Source organism: Xenopus tropicalis, chromosome 8, assembly GCF_000004195.4.
Source record: "Xenopus tropicalis strain Nigerian chromosome 8, UCB_Xtro_10.0, whole genome shotgun sequence".
NCBI classification, from domain to species: domain Eukaryota; kingdom Metazoa; phylum Chordata; class Amphibia; order Anura; family Pipidae; genus Xenopus; species Xenopus tropicalis.
In genome coordinates this window covers 44,771,165-44,790,758 of record NC_030684.2, presented here as the reverse complement: position 1 = coordinate 44,790,758, position 19,594 = coordinate 44,771,165, and the positions used below count along the sequence as shown (strand labels likewise).

Genomic DNA, 19,594 nt, shown 5'->3' with positions numbered 1-19,594 from the left:
TCTGCAAGCACACAATTTCCTTTCAATTTGTGAAATATTTGTGTTCAATTTGTGAAAACAATTCAATTCGTATTTATTTCTCAAAGTTCAGATAGTGTTTTGATGGCAGATTATACTGATGTTTTTTTTAACAATCATAATATCAAAGTCTATTGTGATACTATATTTGTAAATATACAGTAGATAACGATTAAAAAATGATTTGTTAGACACATAGTGAGATAGGGCCTTGTCATTTATATGACATTTCTTAAGCACCAACACTAACTGCTGAGGTACTTACAAGATGTGTTAATGTTATATATAAATATATTCTTCTGACTACATGTTTGCTGGCCGGCATGTAAGCACCATCTCATCATTTGTTGATGTGTTTTTAAAACCTTTAAGATTGTTAACCACTAGCTGTATTATGCAAAACCCTTTGGTAAAAATGGCTGTGCCAGTTATCATATTTCTTAAGTAGGGTTTTTACATGATACAGGTATGGGATCCAGAAATCTGTTTTCCAGAAAGCTCCAAAGTTCAGGAAGGACATCTACCATAGACTCAATTTTGATAAAATAATTTAAATATTATGTAGGGGAGCTGTGTATACTTGTCTCTCCTCTGTGCTGTTACTGTGTAAGGAGGAGGAGCCCCCACCCCCTGTGTGAGCTGACAGGAAGGAAGTGAGAGAAGAGGGTGCTGCTGGGAACAAGGAAGCAGACAGACAAGCAAGGTGTTGGTAGCTCACACAGTGCTCTGTATAATAAAGTAATTGGGAATCCTCCCCAGTGGCAGAAAGCGCGCTCTCTTAGGGTGCGGAAGGAAAGGGGGTCCTGTACAGGGCTCTGAAGAACAAAGCGTGCTCTTCTCAGGGCACGGAAAGCCAAAGGGAGTTCTAAGACTCTGAAGCACTTGCCACATAAGTGGGGGATTCCCCTCAGCAGTTCAGAAAGTACCACCTACTGTATGTTATGTGAGTGAGGTTACCCCTGGCTGGCAGGCTGTATCTATCTCTGCTAATTTAAAGGTATAGCGTCCTTCCAATAAATCCATCAACCTTTCCTGTGTTTGTGTGTCGTGGATCAGAGAAGTTTCCCAGGGAGGGGTACCGCAGTCCAACCTGTCCTGACCCTGGGTGGAGGCACGCCATTATCAGTGTACCTGCCCTTCCATATAGCGGAGGCCCAGGGCTCCTGTAGCGCCACACGCAAGTGAATGCGTGCTAGATCTCATGCAGTAGTAAAAGAGGGCTACATTTGGAGGCACTGCTGAGATCGAAGCAGAAATCACTGCAGATATGCCATTAATAACGCCAGCCCAGGTCTATGAATGGGCCCTAAAGGAAAAGGTGAACCCAGACCATGTATTTGCCATTGATCGTGTACCACCTGAAGTTACACTGGAAATGTTAGAGAGTAACCTGTCTAAATACAGACATTTGGAGGGTGCACATCTGATAGCAGATGAAGGATCAACCATGGACGGTTATGCAGTCCTGCTTTTCAAAGTGAGTGATCCACTAAATTCAGAAGTGGGGCCATATGCTGTGTTCCCTGCGGGTGATTTATCAGTAGGGTGCCCCCTGGTGTACCCCCAGGCTGTTGTTGCCCCCTGGAAAGTTGAAGCACCCAGTCCAGATGCAGGCTACACCAGTAGAAAAAGGAGGCTGCTGCCGTCACTACCTTGCAATGTGCAGCACACAGTAAAGCAAGAACCGCTTGTAACTGAGACCAGTGAAGCTAAGGATGTCAGCATTTCAGAGCATCCCTTGACTGACGCAATAACCCAAATGACAGAGGCATTGGCTCAGGGCTTGCAGCTGAGCCACTATAAAAAGCTAAAGACATTTTCAGGCACAGAGCCGGTTCCTACAGGGGAAGAGGGATTTGAGACATGGAAGGAATCTGCACTACAAGCGTTAGATGAGTGGGCCTGCTCAGAACAAACCAAGAGGCAGCGAATTATGGAGCATGTCCGTCCCCCTGCAGCTAGTATTGTGTTAAATTTTAAAGCCAGTCACAAAGATTACAATGCTATGGACATAATTGATATCCTCACTTCAGCATATGGGAAGCATGAGGACCCTGACCAGTTATTGGCTGACTTTAAACAGATGAGACAGAAGTCTTCTGAGGATGTATCTGCATTCACCCTCCGTCTAGAGAATATGCTGCGGAATCTCTTGTCAAAAAAAGTGATTACAGCAGAGGAAGTAGATACACTACGTCTAAAACAATTACTAAAGGGGATGTCCCCATTCTTCCCCATGTATTCCACGTTGCAGATACTCCTGAGGGATAAAAGAGATACCGGCTTTATTGACCTGATGAAAGTGATTAAGCAAGAGGAGGCAACCCTACGCTTTGCTGGTACCTCCCGGGTACCAAAGCAGAACCCTGCTTTACCCACCTCGAAGGATATTAAGGTAACTGGAAAGGGTGTACCATCAATAACCCCAATCCGGAAAAGGTCCCCGTCAGAGTGGCATAAGGGGGTACCTGCCACTACCCCTACCAGTTGTTTCGGGTGTGGCAAGGAGGGGCATTTTGTTAAAGACTGTCCTGAGAAAGATTCCCCTAATGCAGTGCAGACAATGTCATGTGGGAAGCCAAGTAGCTACCCCAACAAGGTTACAGAACCCTCTGCGATAAAGGACAGAAACATGGTGGGCCCCAAGTCCTTGGTGGACATCCTGTTAGATGGGCAGCCAGTACAAGCTTTGTTTGATACCGGATCACAGGTCACAATAATCCACTATAGTTATTACCTGCAACATCTAGCCCACAAACCTTTACAGCCCGCTAGAGGTTTAGAATTGTGGGGGCTGAATCAGCAGGCCTACCCCATACATGGATTGCTACAAGTGACTATAACCATGCCGAGGTGCCATGGTACACTGCCTCTGTCCCAGGAAGTTGATGCTGTGGTCTGCCCAGATACGGGAAACCCTAACGCTGCTCCCATCATTCTGGGAACAAATGTTAGAGAGGTACGGACTACCCTAAACCCTTCAGTCGCTGGGACAAAAGCCCCTAGGTATTCTGACCATGGTCCAGAGGTTGTTTGCAACACCTTCACAGTTACTTACAAGTATGGGTTGTTACGCCATGTTGCTGGGCAAACTGTTGAGATTCCTCCAAGGTCCATTAGGACTGTGAGAGCACTAACTGATGTAAAACCTGAGATGATGAAAGGCTATAGATGTGTACTGGTTGAAAGCCCCTCCGAGGCAGTGGCCCAGAATGGGTGGAAAGTTGTTCCAGAGAAGAAAGAGTGGGGCAAGAAAATACCCCTAGTTGCTCAAGTAACTGTTCAAAATCTCTCTCCATATGCTGTAGTAATCCGGCCTAAACAGGAGTTGGCGTATTGCTACCCCGTTCATGAGGTTTATGACCTTGCAGAGGTTCAGTCCACCCCAGTATCTGCTTCTGTATCAAACTTGGCATTTGATTTTGGGGATTCCCCTGTTTCTGAGGAGTGGAAGCAGAGGCTAAGTAACGGTTTACTAGAACACAAACAAGTCTTTTCAACAGACGAAATGGATGTAGGGTGTGCTAAAAGTACCCAGCACACTATCCGCTTATCCGACTCCACTCCATTTAGGGAGCGGCCTAGGAGAGTCCCTCCCAAGGACCGGGAGGATCTCCAGCGCACCTTACAGGAAATGAAAAGGCGAGGAATTATTGCTGACAGTCGGAGCCCCTATGCTTCCCCTATAGTCATCGTGAGGAAAAAGGACGGCTCAATCCGGTTGTGCGTGGATTATCGTACTTTAAATAGACGCACTGTGCCTGACCAGTACACTCTACCTCGAATTGAGGAGACTCTGGAAGCCCTTAATGGTAGCAAATGGTTCACTGCAATGGACTTACGCTCTGGCTATTACCAGGTACCTATGGCATCTGAGGATCAGGAAAAGACTGCATTTATATGCCCCTTGGGTTTTTACCAGTTCACAAGGATGCCCCAAGGTATTTGTGGGGCCCCAGCTACCTTTCAGAGACTTATGGAGAAGATGTTGGGGGACCTGTCGCCCCGAGAGTGCTTGGTGTATCTGGATGATATCATTTTGTTTGGGACTACCCTAGAGGAGCATGAGCAGCGTCTGATGAATGTGATTGACCGATTAATAGAAGAAGGACTAAAACTGTCAATCGACAAATGTAAGTTTTGCCGCTCCTCAGTAACCTATGTAGGCCATGTGGTCTCTACAGAAGGAATAGGAACTGACCCGGCCAAGATTGAAGCGGTGGTAACCTGGCCCAAACCCCAAAATGTCACTGAGCTGAGATCATTTCTCGGGTTTTGTGGTTACTACAGGCGATTTGTAGAGGGGTATTCAAGAGTGGCCCACCCATTAAATGAATTGTTGAGGCTTTCTAATGTGCATGGTGAAGAGACAAAAAGAGATGCTAAAGCCCCTTTTGGTGATAAGTGGACTTCAGCCTGTGAAGAGGCCTTTGTTTAGTTAAAGAAAAGGCTGACAGAAGCCCATGTATTGGCTTATGCAGATGCTCACAGACCATATGTCCTCCATGTTGATGCCAGTTATGAAGGGTTGGGAGGTGTCCTACACCAGAGGTACCCAGAAGGGCTGCGGCCAGTGGCCTATCTTAGTAGGAGTCTGGCACCCAGTGAAAAGAATTATCCTGTGCATAAACTGGAATTCCTGGCTCTTAAGTGGGCCATTGTGGACAAGTTGCATGACTTCTTATATGGAGTAGAGTTTGAAGTACGAACAGATAATAACCCTCTCACATATATATTGACTACTGCTAAACTTGATGCCACAGGGCACCGTTGGTTAGCTGCACTGTCAAACTACTCTTTCACCCTCAAGTACAAACCAGGGCCTAGGAATATAGGAGCGGATGCTCTCTCTAGACGACCGGGTCTGCCTGCCCTGGAGGATGATGGGGAGTGGGAAGAGATACCCAGCATCGGTATGAAGGCCTACTGTGCTACAGCTGCTGTAGTGGATGACAAAGTGGCTTTTTCTGAGTTGAGGGTCGTAGATTCTGTTGGTGGAGGGCCGGAGTCTGTACCACCTATGTACTGCTGTCCCATTGCTCTAGTAGGGGGAGAATCCCAGTTAATCAGTCACAAGGACATGGTTCAAAGCCAGAAAACTGATCCTGTGATAGGGCCCCTGTGGAGAGCGGTTAACAGCAGAAATCCTGCTTTACTCAAGAAGAGTTTGCCAGGAGGGTATGAATTTTTCCAACGTGACTGGGGGAAGTTCTGTGTGGAACAAGGACTGTTATACCGGTTGATACCATATCATAATCACCCTGGGAGGCGGCAATTAGTGTTGCCCCTTAAATTCAGGAACATGGTGTTAAGGAGTCTGCATGATCACCATGGACATCTTGAAATGGAGAAGACTTACGGGCTGGTCCAAGACCGCTTTTTCTGGCCTAAAATGAGAGATGCAGTTGCAAGTTACTGCAGGAAGTGCCTAAGGTGTCTGCAAAGGAAGACACTTCCGGTCCTCGCTGCCCCCATGGGTCACCTTAAAAGTTCAGAACCCATGGACTTGGTGTGCATGGACTTTCTTTGTATTGAGAATGATTCGAGGGGCATCGGTAATGTTCTGGTAGTCACCGATCACTATACCAGGTACGCCCAAGCTTTCCCCACCAAGGACCAAAAAGCCTCCACAGTCACTAAAGTACTATGGGAGAAGTTTTTCATTCACTACGGGTTGCCAAGTAGATTACATTCTGATCAAGGCAGAGACTTTGAGAGCCGTCTTATTAAAGAGCTTTTGCAACTGTTACATATTGAAAAGAGCCGAACTACTCCCTATCACCCCCAGGGAGATGCCCTTCCTGAGAGATTTAACCGGACATTGTTGGACATGCTAGGTACCCTGCCAGTGGAGGATAAAAAGAGCTGGAGCAAGCATGTGGAGGCTATGGTGCATGCTTATAACAGTACTCGGCATGATAGCACTGGTTTCTCTCCATACTTCTTGATGTTTGGGAGGCAGCCAAGGTTGCCCCTTGATGTCCAGCTGGGTGTATCTACAGATGGAGTGAGTCATCGGGACCACTTTCTGTACGTTTCCCGATTGAGGGAAGGCTTGACTACTGCCTATCGTTTGGCTGAAGAGAATGTTAGCAAGTTGAATGCCAAAAACAAAAGGAGGTATGATCATAAAGTCAAGCACAGAGAGTTACTTCCAGGGGACAAAGTGTTATTAAGGAATTTAGGAGTGCCTGGGAAGCATAAGCTGGCTGACCGTTGGAGAAATGAACTATTCGATGTGGTGAGCAAGCTGCCTGGGATTCCGGTGTACAAGATAAAGGGACCAGAGGGTCGAGTAAAAGCCTGGCATAGAACTTACTTACTTACTCCCTTTGTCTCAAGCAAGTGATGTTTCTACGGGTATTGACATGGAGGAGGGTCAAATGGAGGGTACTTCTGACTTCCCCAACGCCATGGAAATCCCACCTACGGTTCAACAGACCCCTATGGATGCTCAAATGCCTGAACCTGATGAGGGTGGCAATGATGTAACTCAGAGTGACTCTCTTCCTTCTGAGGACTGGCCTATTCCTGTCAGGGATAATTTGAATCCTGCATCCCCGGAGTTTGTACCAAGGTCTGAGACAAACCAGAGGTTGTTGCTGAGTGATGGAAACCCTTCTAATGAGGATTCAGCTAGAGGACTCCCCCCGAGAGAGGTGAGACGGGGTGCACGAGTTCGGCAGCCCCCACCTGTACTGACTTATGATACACTGGGAAATCCTTCTTATGTACCACATGCTGAACTTTACCATGCCTGGGTAGGGGCGGTGTCCAATCTGGTAAATATGCTGCCGGTGTTTGCACCACCAGGACTATACTATTATTGATTCAGTTTATGAAATGTGCCTTGGTAAGTATAAGGTTGAGTATGTTGCATGCAGTTCCTTTTCAGCTAGTGGTTATGTAAATAGGCCCTGTGAGCTAAAGCAGGCCAGAAGATTTTGTATGCTTCAAGTTATTGCATTACTTGGTTATATTTTTTTATTGTTTGTCAGCCAGGAGGTGACAGTTTTTAAGCAGGGGGAGAATGTAGGGGAGCTGTGTATACTTGTCTCTCCTCTGTGCTGTTACTGTGTAAGGAGGAGGAGCCCCCACCCCCTGTGTGAGCTGACAGGAAGGAAGTGAGAGAAGAGGGTGCTGCTGGGAACGAGGAAGCAGACAGACAAGCAAGGTGTTGGTAGGTCACACAGTGCTCTGTATAATAAAGTAATTGGGAATCCTCCCCAGTGGCAGAAAGCGCGCTCTCTTAGGGTGCGGAAGGAAAGGGGGTCCTGTACAGGGCTCTGAAGAACAAAGCGTGCTCTTCTCAGGGCACGGAAAGCCAAAGGGAGTTCTAAGACTCTGAAGCACTTGCCACATAAGTGGGGGATTCCCCTCAGCAGTTCAGAAAGTACCACCTACTGTATGTTATGTGAGTGAGGTTGCCCCTGGCTGGCAGGCTGTATCTATCTCTGCTAATTTAAAGGTATAGCGTCCTGCCAATAAATCCATCAACCTTTCCTGTGTTTGTGTGTTGTGGATCAGAGAAGTTTCCCAGGGAGGGGTACCGCAGTCCAACCTGTCCTGACCCTGGGTGGAGGCACGCCATTATCAGTGTACCTGCCCTTCCATATAGCGGAGGCCCAGGGCTCCTGTAGCGCCACACGCAAGTGAATGCGTGCTAGATCTCATGCAGTAGTAAAAGAGGGCTACAATTAAAAAAAATATTTCCTTTTTCTCTGTAAAAACAGTACCTTTTAACTGATTCCAACTAATATATAATTATTCCTTATTGGACACAAAACAATCAACAATCCTGTTTAATTACTGTTTAGGGCTCTGGCACACGGGGAGATTAGTCGCCCGTGACATTTTCAGGGAAATCGCGGTGCTGCATATGCCATCCCATTTTCGCCGGTGGGATGGCATTTCAGGGAGATTAGTCGCCCGCGAACAGGGAGATTTTTTTAGCAGACTTATGGCATGGAGATCCAAATTACAGAAAGACCCCTTATCTTTATAACATATCCTACATATGTAGTTGTGTATAAGTTGGATATCACTTAAGAAGCCATTCCTAGGAAACATCATTCCCTGCTTTGCATGGCTACCTGCCACTATCAGCTTTTAGGTAACAGAGCATTAACATTATTGTGGGCTGCTTAAATTGCACCAATGTGAATGATGCAACAAAGGAGAATTCCAAGTTGAACTATTTCAGCACTAGTTTGCAACAAAGAAAGCAGAAAAGTAGTTCATACAGCAAATAGCCTTCATAGAAGATAATAGTCTGACTTTCTTACATTCCCAGCCTGTTGCTGTTAGATAACATATAATTTAATAGTTTTACTTGAATTACATTTACGGCAAAAGCAGGAACTTACATATTAAAGTAATGTAGTCTGTTTCCAATGCCAGTGCACAAGCACAGTACATATTCTGCATTTAGTCATTCATGTCATATTCAGACAAGTTATAGGCTACCCTTACCTCAGCCAGAATGAGCTCTGCTCATAAAGTTTCCCCTCATATGTCTCTACACCAAAGTTGTAACACAAAACTGACAAGTACACAGCCTGCAAATAAAGCAGAAATGTTTTCATTACCTTAAAATACAGAACTCCAATTCCATCTGATGCCGACATTAAATAATATTTCAAACAAGCCCCTAGAGCAGTGGGTTCCAAACTGTGGGGCTCAGGGTCTTGGACCCAGCCATTTAGGGAAATATTTGGGTAAAATTGTTTCTTTTGTCCTAGAGACTTCTGGAAGGCTATCGTGGCCAGTTAGTCCAAGATTTTGGGTGAACATTTATTTGCTGTCCAAGATAATTTATGAACTATGGCTGAATGGCAGATACAGCAATGTTTCATAATTTTATAACCTGGTTAAGAACTGTGGGGTGCCCAGGAGACATGTTGGGCCTCAAAAGGGGCTTGAACTATATAAGTCTAAAGACCACTGCTCTAGAGTAATGTCACATGTCGTGGTTTGTCTGTGAATTGTCCTGCAAGACCAACGTGTGTTTTCCCACCTCTTTTGGTTGCCTTTGCAGCATTTCTTTGCATCTCTGAATTCTAAGTGAAGCCATATTGAAGTCTTTTTGAGCTATAGCCTGTACAAATAAACACAAAGTTAGAGAGTATAGTTAGCGCAAATTCATATAAAAATAAATAAAAAATACAATGCTACAAAATGGGCATAGTTTATTAAGGGTTTATACTGCTTGGTACTTTTCCATAGAAAAGACATAGCAATGTAATGCCTAGAACTGTCGTGGATCACAATCATCATTACATAGATATTGCCATAAGTATAGAAAAAGTAATTATCACTCCTAATTGGCACCTGATGGCCAAGCCCCAGGCAGAAAATTAAATAGCCTAAACAATACAGAGACTGGGAATACATAGAGACATTTGTATCAAGGGATGAAAGATCAGTTCACTACGGTTCATCATATGAAACTCTACAAGAGAATTTTGGTGAACTGTGATCTCAACCTCTGATAATTGCCCATTAATGTTTTGTTTTCTCATCCTTTCCAAGGGAAAGTGCACCTTTAAGGTGGCCATACAGTACACGTAACGATTTTTCCTTTTCTATCGAAAAGGTCGTTCCCACCCTCCACTGACTTTCAGGGCTGAATCGTCAGATATGGAGCTAGAAACAATAGAAATTCTATCTCCTTCTGCTGATTCAGCCCTGAACGTAGATCTTGCTTGGGCGCCTTCAATTGCGCCCGATCAAAATCTTTTAACCTGGCAGATCGGTGAGTCGTCCGATATCCGCAGTCTTCTGCAATATCGGCTGGCTCTTCGAGCCGCCATACATGCACCGAATATCGTACAAAACAAAGTTTTGTACGATATCATTGGTGCGTGTATGGCCAGCTTTAGGCATTTAGAGATAGGGGCATATTCTAATTTCTTTTAGATATTAAGTAACCCACTAACACAATTAAGCAAATTGCTAATAAAGATGTTCTCTGTTTTATGAAGCCCTCTCTTGTGGTTTATAATTACAGCTGGTCCATAGCAATTCTGACATTATTCAATCAACAGTGAACATGTGTGAATGTGCAAACTGCAATGATCCCACTGTTTCTTTTGTAGGTTAATCACTCAAATTACTGCACATGTTTAGATTAATATTTGTACAAATTGTCCAGAAAATACAGAATGTAAATTAAGTGTGCGGTCAGCTAGACCCAGTGCTTAGGAGTTGTCTCATGAGATACTGATGAGATCAATTACCACTTTATTTTGCCTTTGTGTAAGGCAAGAGGTGTTGTGGAGATTTGAGTCTTGGCTGGTGGAGAGTTGACTTTTGAGTCACAACAAGCAGTGCAGAAAGGGGAAATATATATTGCTTTTAATTGCAATTATATTTACAAATATATTTATAAACATTAACATGTTTAATGTGTACTGGAAAAAATATTGGAGGGGGAAGTTCTCATTTAGTGTTTGACCTTTTAGCAAATTTGTGCCAAAGTTGACATGTACTTACATGGCAACTATGGCACAGTCTGGTCAGGATTTTTTTTTTTGGCAAGGGTTACAGGTTTGTAACCCACCTAAAATATCTGAGTAGCCAGGACACTACAGTTCCTTTATTATACATGCACTTCCTATACCTTCTACAGAATTAACATGGAACGACTTAGTACAACAATTAACACAGAAAGATAAAAGTGGGCAGTTTTTAATGATCATTCAAGAAGAATGTACATGCTGCAATTGTACAGAGCAGATTTACAAAACATACCACTTCTGCCTGATATGAGAGTACTTTAAATAGATCCTTCTCCACATATATTTTGTGCATGTTTATATCTGCCTCTTGTGTATACCTCTGTGTTAGCAGTAAATACAGCTTCTCCAGGCTCTGGTAAAATGGAAGTAAGAATACTGTCACAAGAATAGCTATTGATTTGAAATGCAAAGTTATGAAAATCTGGATTTTAGTGTATTTTACTTACATTCAGTGCAGTTTCAAGGAATCCGTTTGCAAGGTCAAACTTGCCAACATCGATCCAGCCCTTCCCAGTCTTCATGGCCATCTGAAAATCAATAAGAGGGCATCATTATAGCCAAATGTAATGCACAGTAATTATAAATGAATCAAAAAACACATTTTGCTAACTTGACAGCTGTCCTATTTTCACCACTTTTTAATTCAAAATGTTTTATAATTTTCCTGCCTCACTTCCTCCTCTGTCTTGTTAAATACAAGTGTTTGGGGACAATGTTTGTAATATATAATATATGTTTGTGATATGATATTGTATATTATATCATTTATTGTCACCTTGATGGAGTGAACTTCCAATAAATATTGTTGTTTTTGTTTTATAAAGCACTCTGCTTTATATTCATGCACATAGATTTCACACCTTTATAGAGCTTCATCTCGTGTGTTGTCTGACGCCATGCTGAGGAATTGCTATCAAATTTTCTCTGCATAATGTAATTAAAAATTGGCGTTTTTTTTTTCGCTGTGTGGGGATAAAATATCTTGCTAAGAATTTAAATTCTCAGGCCCTCTATTGTGGGATAAAATACTGTATGATACAGCCTACAGAAACTAGTCAATTATTTCACTCGAATTTATTTCATCTGTTATCCTTAAAAATGTTGCAAAGGTAAACATAAATACTAAGAAAAGTTTATGAAATATTAAATCATCTATCTAATGCTTATCAATCTGTTACCTAGGTTTCCTTTAACATGAAATGGGACCAGCGGCCTTATAAAGATATCTTGTCTTTAGTAGAGTACCTTGTCTTCAGTAGATGAAAGGACTGGGTGTGCATGCTATGTCTTTAGACAATGGCTTTAAACAGAGCCTGAAAAAATCTAGCATATAAGTTGCATAGATGCTACCCATAGGTACATTTCATGCCAGTCTGGTCAAATTTGCTAATAATTGCACATGATATTTGGCTGTGTTTAACAACTTGTATATTAATGAAAATACATTGTCTTCAGGAAGAACACAACAGTAGGTATGACTGTTTCAACAATTAATATTTTTTATTAACCATTCTAAAATTGGTTCTGGTACTAAATATTCATTGTTAGATTAGAGGATTAGTCTTCCTTCAACTCCCATACTAAGGGGTAAGGACCCTTATGAATAAAGGAGGGAGCACCAAATGCACCACCTACATCATTACTGTTGCATTGTTACTGTCGTAGGAATTGACCATGAAATGAAACCACAGTGGAAATAAAAGGCTTAATTGGAAAAGTAGTTCCTGAATAAGCTTACCAATATGTTTCTGCGCAAAGTTCCTTCAGAAGGCTCAGGCCCTTCACACCACAACCCAAGCTTACAGGATATATGCCGTACTATAAAGAAATAAGACATTTGTTAATGTCTAGGTAAATTGGTAATTGAAAAACAATGTAAAAACAAGACTTTTAACCTTTATGTTTTTGTTTGTGTTTGGCCTACTGAAACAAATACCCCTGATTAACAGTGAAAGGGTTTGGCAACATCAGCAAGCAGCCCTTGACACCCTAGAAACACTATACACTGGACTTATCCTTCAATAGATTTTTTTAAGGCCCAAGACTGCTCAAGGGAAAAGTTTTCTTTGTGATCATAGATTTAAAATACATTTTAACCTTTAGTTGTCATCCTGATTGCCACTTATCTTGGACTTACCAGTTTTAGCCTCCTTTAGAAGCTTTAGAAACACAATTATGCAATAATGCTGCCATAAAAACTATTATACAAACACACAAAGGAAACATACACATAAATGTGAATCAGCAAGGATGTATTTCTTTCATCAGTAACATCAGTCCTGGTGTCAATTCTTACCTCTAGCTCTGTCATCCTCAGTAATGGAGTCTTCTGCCCTCTTTGTTACACCCCAGTTCCACAAATTGATAGCACATTCGTCAACCTAAAAGATGAACTGAAATTGTGTAAGCCGTGATAACTGTAACTAGCATAAAGTGTTGTGCTAAGGTGCAGTGAGTGTGTGCAGGGCCGGATTTCTCATTAGGGTGCCCCGAGGCCACCCCACTTTTGTCGCCCAACTCACGCATGTGCATTGCCCCCCCCCCCCCCGCCGTTTAGGCAAATCACATGGTATGATATGGAAACACTCAGGGAACATCCATTACTAATTGAAGCATCCCAGTACTTTCAAAACCAACAAAACCAAGAAATCGAACAACAAAACTATGGACCACCCAGGAGCCAACAAAGAATGACAATGTTGGCAAACTACTTGCAGTGAAAGCTATCTTTCACAAGGCCCAAAGAAAACAGGTATAAGCTAAAAGTTTTTAGCAAAGACATGAATGTAAAACAAAATACTACAACAAATGTTTTAACAGATATGTCTGACAATATGAAAATGAAAATAAAGTTTTGGTGTAAACAAAATTGAATTCCCTTACTCAAGCCCACATTTGTAGATTTATGTTTAAGGACAGGTCAAGCTATAAAGAAGGAAAATCTAAGAATCTCATCCATATAAAGTTATGTCCAAGAAGCCCCCTCTACTTTTGAAGTAAAAGGATTCAGACAATTCTTTTCTGGACTGGGACCCTTAACAGGACTGTCTCCTGCTCCAACCCTAAAGACAGCCCTGCGCTTATATATATTGAGAAAGAGAGAATTCTACAATTCCCATATAACGTTTGCAGATATTTGCTGATTAGTGGTCTGTTCCCTACCTGAGCATTCGAACACTGGATTCCATTTTCCCCCAGATATTCTATCTCTTTGTACAGCTGATCAATAATCTCACTCACAGCTGATGGTAGTGGTCTCCCCATCAAGTCAGTAATAAGACCTGGAATCAAAAAGCTTTAAAAAGTGATCACATTACAGATAGAAGAAAGCACAGGCCTATCTTTGAAGAGATGAATTTGCCCAGTTATCCCTTTTCCTCATGTTCTTATTGCAGCCTGTAGTCAATTCAAAAACAATAGCATCAACCCATGGGAATGAAAGTAGAATGAATGGTATCATTTGTACTGCATATATCCCCTTTGTTTGCCAGCACCATCACAATTTTCTTAAAACAAATATCAGCTTTCACCTGGTGGCCATTCCCACATTTTTATCAGTTACATTTAAATCTGCAAACAGCATACACACACAGACCCTTATTCAGCATAAATTTCATCAAGGATGCAGGCTCACACAGGCGGAACTGTCTTTGATAAAAGGTCTACTTTGTTCGAGCACTGTAATAGTTAAGCTAAGCTCAGGAGAGGAGGTTAGGGGAAAACAATGGGAGCCGATAGATGGAGCTGAGTTTATATGGGAACCAGCAATGCCATCTTTTCATTGGCTGCTAGAATGGAGGGTGTGTTTAGTAATCCGAGCTGAGAAAAACTGAGCATGCCCAGGAGCCAACAGCCAAAGGAAATCCAAGTAATTAAAGGAGAAGGAAAGGCTAATAAAGAGTTAATCTCAAGCTGCAGGCATACCTTCAATTGTCTCAATAATGCCCATAAGTCTCCCCACATTTTGCCTGTTTAGATGATCAGAAGCCAAATAGGAAGAAAAAACGCTGAGCTGTGTAAAGAGGATTCCCATAATGCATCGTTCCTGCACCAAGACTAAGACCAGCTCCTCAGTAAGCGCATGCGCATTGACAAGAAACAGAAGTGCGCCTCGCTAGCAAGCTCGTGCCTGTGTTTGCGCAGTGCACAGTTAGCATAGAGGAGAGTAGGTCGTGCTCGCGTCTTGGGGGAGGGAGAAGATTTGCGCAGGTGCGTTTACTTACACGGCGCCATGTTAGACTAATTTCAGTATCCAACATGTTGGCCACAATATGCGCGATATAGCGGTTACTAAAGTCGGTGAGTGCAGGAAATAAAGAGGCTAAAAAGCTAAAAAAAAGGTAGCGATCAGCTATGGGCACATGAGGCCTTTCTAGTTATGGGGTTGCCATTTTAACCCTTTCCTTCTCCTCTAAGGTGATGCTGCAGCCTGAACAACCAGAATGGCAGGTATTAAAAGATTTCAATGAGGCCGTTCACTGATTACATTTTTACATGTCCTTTGATAGACTTGGAGGAGGGGAAGCTGATTATTATTAGTTGGCTTGGAAAGATTAGAATCTCACCTGCTAGTAATGTTGCATGCACTAGGGATAGTCTTTGTAATCCTCTGTTTTACTAAGTGAATAAATAGTATTTTAAAGTGTATTAATTTTTAAAAAAAATAAATGAGGGTGTTGTTGAGGTTAGTGTAACTGTAAAGATACAAAATCCTCAATTAAAAATTAAAAATACCATTAATCTTGTGGCTAATGTGCTTGGTTTTCTGTCCCTATCCCTGAAAGATACATTATACTTAGGACACTTGCCCAATAAGTCATATAATATGACCCAGTTTTCCTTTATTTTTTTTTAAATCAATAGCTTTGTTATTAAACTGAGAATGATGAATGAATAAAGACAAGGTCTGATTGAATCTTTGTATAATAAACTCTCTTCCCTTTTTACTGCCAGTGTCTCAGTTAGAATCATTAAGAGGTTGCTAAAGAATCAGGAGTATGATGAAGCTGAAAAACATTCTTCAACTGGATTACATGTGTGCCCTTTAATATTACTCATAGCAAAGGTTACAGCTTCAGCTGAATTTAAAGGAGAACTAAATCCTAAAACTGAATATGGCTAGAAATGCCATATTTTATATACTGAGCTTATTGCACCAGCAATGATTCAGCATCTCAATAGCAGCATGATCCGGGACTTCAAAGTTGTCACACATTCTTACCCTCTTGGATTTTGCTTTGACACTCACATGCTCAGTGTGGTCCTTGCAGCTATTGAGAATCTAAGCAGAAACCACCTGCACATGTGCAGATGGATTTTAGCCCAAAAATTGAGTATTCTGGGGTTTACATAGTTCCGTATGAGTAGTTTCAGGCAGCTGTAAGTAAAGTTAATGGCAGGCAAAAAAGGTGAATTTTATCAGTGTATTTTAGGCTATACAGGTCATTTACTTATGCCCCAGATGCACACACCCCCAACTGTCCCGGTTTTAATAGCGCATCCCGCTGTCCCAGATAGTTCCATCACTGTCCTGCATTTCCGTAATAGATTACAGAAATGCGGGACATTCATGGAACTATCCCTGACAGCGGGATGCGCTAGCTCGTGCAGCTTCTGCTCCTTATGCGGCAGCGACAGGCCCTTTCATAAGGTTGCGCCCCGTATGTATTGATGTCACACGTACGCACAGGGCGCAACCTTATAAAAGGGCCTGTCGCCGCCGCATAAGGAACAGCAGCCACTGAAGAAGGAGGAGTGTCTATGGGGGCACTCGGGGGCACTGTGTATTAGGGGTACTGTCTATGGGGGCACTGTGAATGGGGGGTACTGTCTATGGGGGCAATTTGGGGCACTGTGTATGGGGGGTACTGTCTATGGGGGCAATTGGGGCACTGTGTATGGGGGTACTGTCTATGGGGGCAGTTGGGGGCACTGTGTATGGGGGCAATTGGGGGCACTGTGCATGGGGGGTACTATCTATTGGGCCTTTGGGGGCACTGTGTATGGGGAGGCAAAACTGGTAGATAGTTATAACTCACTTATAACTCTCAACTGACTGCCTTCTCTCTATATTTGTATTTTATATGTAGTTGCTATATTGCTTTCCTTAAGTAGTACAGTATGAGGGTATAGCACACTTGCGGTGGTAGTTGGGGCGTGGCCACAAAAGTAGGCGTGGTCAAAAATTTGCTGCGCTGCACGCCAAATCTTTTTGTCCCTCTTTTAATTTTTCAAATGTTGGGGGGTATGCAGATGCAAGAGCACCAAGTAGTACAAAATCATATTAATTTACACATCTCTTGCATCCAGAGCACTGTTGTACTCTGCATTTTGCTTAGGATTAAAAATGTATTACAGGCCAAAGGTGGGCTGCCATAAGGGAAGAATGTGTGCTTATTTGTCAGTGTTTACAAGTATATTTTATTTCATTTTAAAAAAAGCAATAAATGTCAAGCAATGGGACCATTTTTATACATGAATGTTACCTGTTATTCTTTTCAAAGACGACCCATCCTCCATTTTCATCAATCAACCAAAACCTCTAGAGAAAGAAATTCATTTAGCAGATTATAGAGCCCAGGAGTACATTATTATGCGCACAGAGAAACATTACAGGGGTTATACATTAGTCACATTAATCTGTGCCCCAGTGGAGTTTACAGTTTAAGGTCCCTAGTTTTCAGGTATGCTGAAGGTATTAACTGAGGCACTGCCCATATCTCCCAGAGTCACAGTTGTTTGACAGACGGTCTAGAGGCCTGAAAAAGGGAAGGGGTTTTTCAACAAATAATGGGTTAAAGGAAGATTTGGGAGTGTTGGGTGTAGCTGAGTGTGGCTAGGATGAGCCAGGTGTGGGACTAATTTGGTCTGCATTTGGAAATTTAAATGTTGGGAGTTATACTGAATAAGTCACATGTAAATATGTTTTTTACTTTTTAGGGAGGTTAAGCTGCCCTAAATCTTTATTTTTGTCCATTTATGCTAGATATCTTCAGGGCAGCAGGATGTCTGTTGACACACTTGAAACATCTGTCTGCTGTGATATCTTACTCACTGATCTGTTATAACAACTAAGGGTGTATGAATGTATGGGGGATGTAAGGGGGGTGAAGGGCCCACCGGGGGGGCAGGCCCCCCAACCCCCCTCGCAGGGCCCCCCACCCGACGTCCTACCCCGAGAGCGTAAATTTAACACGTCAGGGGAGGAGTGGTCGGGTAGGTGGAGCGCTGCAAGAGTCGGGTCTGGGCCGTCGGGGCCCACCGGGATTTTTCCGACCCTGTATGTGAATAAAGTTGTAAAGATTCTGTGAATGTGGCTTTAAATAAATGGTTCCTGACTTCATCTATAAGTGCTGTGTGGATCTCCAGTTTATTCCACTGTGGTATTGACAGGGATAAATCATTACCCTCCCAACAACCATTTACTTCACCAGTTGCAAATCAGTTGCATCCAGCGCCGGATTTGTGTTCCGTGTGCCCCTAGGCCGCCCCCCCTCTCCTCCCCGAGCGCGCATGTGCGAACTCCACACCCCCCCCCCCGGCAGCGATTGCGCATGCGCAAATAGTTCAACTCCAATACGGAGCAGTGGGGAAAGGTCCCCATTTCTCCCTATGGGTGCAAAATTAAAAAATTTTGTTGCGGCGGGGTGGCATGCTGCCCCTAAATTTCTGCCTCCCTAGGCCCGGGCCTTTGTTGCCTCTCCACAAATCTGGTCCTGGTTGCATCTGTAGGTACAACAAGCTAAAGCCATAAAAGTAAAACCTTTCGTCACCACATGGTAATGCCCCATATAATTCATTAAATCAGGCTGAATCAATGCATTTTCACTTGTGCATTAGGCTGATGGCAGACGAGGCATAGGGCGGATATTTTCGTGAAGTGAAAACGAGGTTTGTACGATATTATCGGTGTGTGTATGGCCGGTTTAAGGGTAATAGGCATGGCAAAATGCAGCGCTATCTCATGAGGGAGATAATAATCCAGTCCCGGTGTTTTTAGGCCTTCACGCTTAATGATAACATGAAATAAGGTCTCAAAAAGGCCTGAAATTGCTTATTATCTCCCTCATGACATGGGGTTGGGTTATTTTCTGCAATTCGCTGGGGGGGCAATTCCAGTGTTTCATCTCTCTACACCTCATGACTGAGCTTGAAAGGCCCTGTCTGCTATTATATCTTATAATACACAAACCCTTATATAAATTCACAACGGCATGTATATTCTCCCTCTCACACATATATGCATAAAATATTTTGTTTGTATAATCCTCTCACACTAGAATTGCCACATTCTGGAAAACAATTACCAGTCTCCCTATGTTTGTATGTTTTGCCAGGCGGGCAGGTGGCAACACTACCTCTCACACACAGGCACAGATATTATAAAACTGTCACACACATGCACAAACACACACATTTGCATTCACAAGTTATACACCATCCATACGGACTGACAGATTCTCACATATCTACACAAACAGGAAGAGAACCTGCTCTCTATACCTGAGGGGATTCCCTGCTCTCTATATCTGAGGGGATTCCCTGCTCTGATTCTCCTCACAGCTGCTTATTAAGGAAGGGGCGGAGCTAAGTCCCAGCCACAGAACCACACAGTAAAACAGGGTTACTCAGAGTGAATAGCCCAGCAGGCTGGGCCCATTACAGCAAGATTGAAGCCTTACTTAATTTAAGCTTTTTTTTTCCTACAGAAATGCTCAAATAAAGAAAGACAAAAGCATATTTCTTACTATGAGGGATAATATTTATGTAGGCAAGGAGTAGACTGAGCATGTTCACTGTGAAGGGAGTGACATCTGGAAAATCTTCATGTCTGCTTTATAGTATCACAGAACAGCAAAACAAAGCAATGGCATGAACAGATTAAAAAAAATTTCACTGTGACCTTCACTGCGACCTTGTCTTTCTATTTGTCAATATGTAATATATGTCAATAGGGATAATGTCTCCTCTGTCAACTGTCTAATATTTCTATTTCAAATTGAAATCATGGAGTCTGAACTATGTTAGTAAGAACAGGATTACATGAGTCCATATAC

General features: G+C 42.8%; 1 protein-coding gene across 1 annotated transcript in view; it reads right to left on the bottom strand.

Moving 5' to 3' along the window:
* tex11 (testis expressed 11) overlaps positions 1 to 19,095 on the bottom strand; it is a 46,697-nt gene extending 27,602 nt beyond the window's left edge. Inside the window, exons 1-9 of the mRNA XM_018096967.2 lie at positions 19,041 to 19,095; positions 17,024 to 17,079; positions 13,701 to 13,819; positions 12,835 to 12,919; positions 12,277 to 12,356; positions 10,985 to 11,065; positions 10,771 to 10,890; positions 9,035 to 9,115; positions 8,491 to 8,576 (exon numbers count right to left, since the gene is read on the bottom strand). Coding sequence (XP_017952456.2) covers positions 8,491 to 8,576; positions 9,035 to 9,115; positions 10,771 to 10,890; positions 10,985 to 11,065; positions 12,277 to 12,356; positions 12,835 to 12,919; positions 13,701 to 13,819; positions 17,024 to 17,063 — 692 coding nt within the window. The 5' untranslated portion in view covers positions 17,064 to 17,079; positions 19,041 to 19,095. The remainder of the gene's footprint in view (positions 1 to 8,490; positions 8,577 to 9,034; positions 9,116 to 10,770; positions 10,891 to 10,984; positions 11,066 to 12,276; positions 12,357 to 12,834; positions 12,920 to 13,700; positions 13,820 to 17,023; positions 17,080 to 19,040) is intronic.
* Between the last annotated feature and the right edge of the window lie 499 nt (positions 19,096 to 19,594).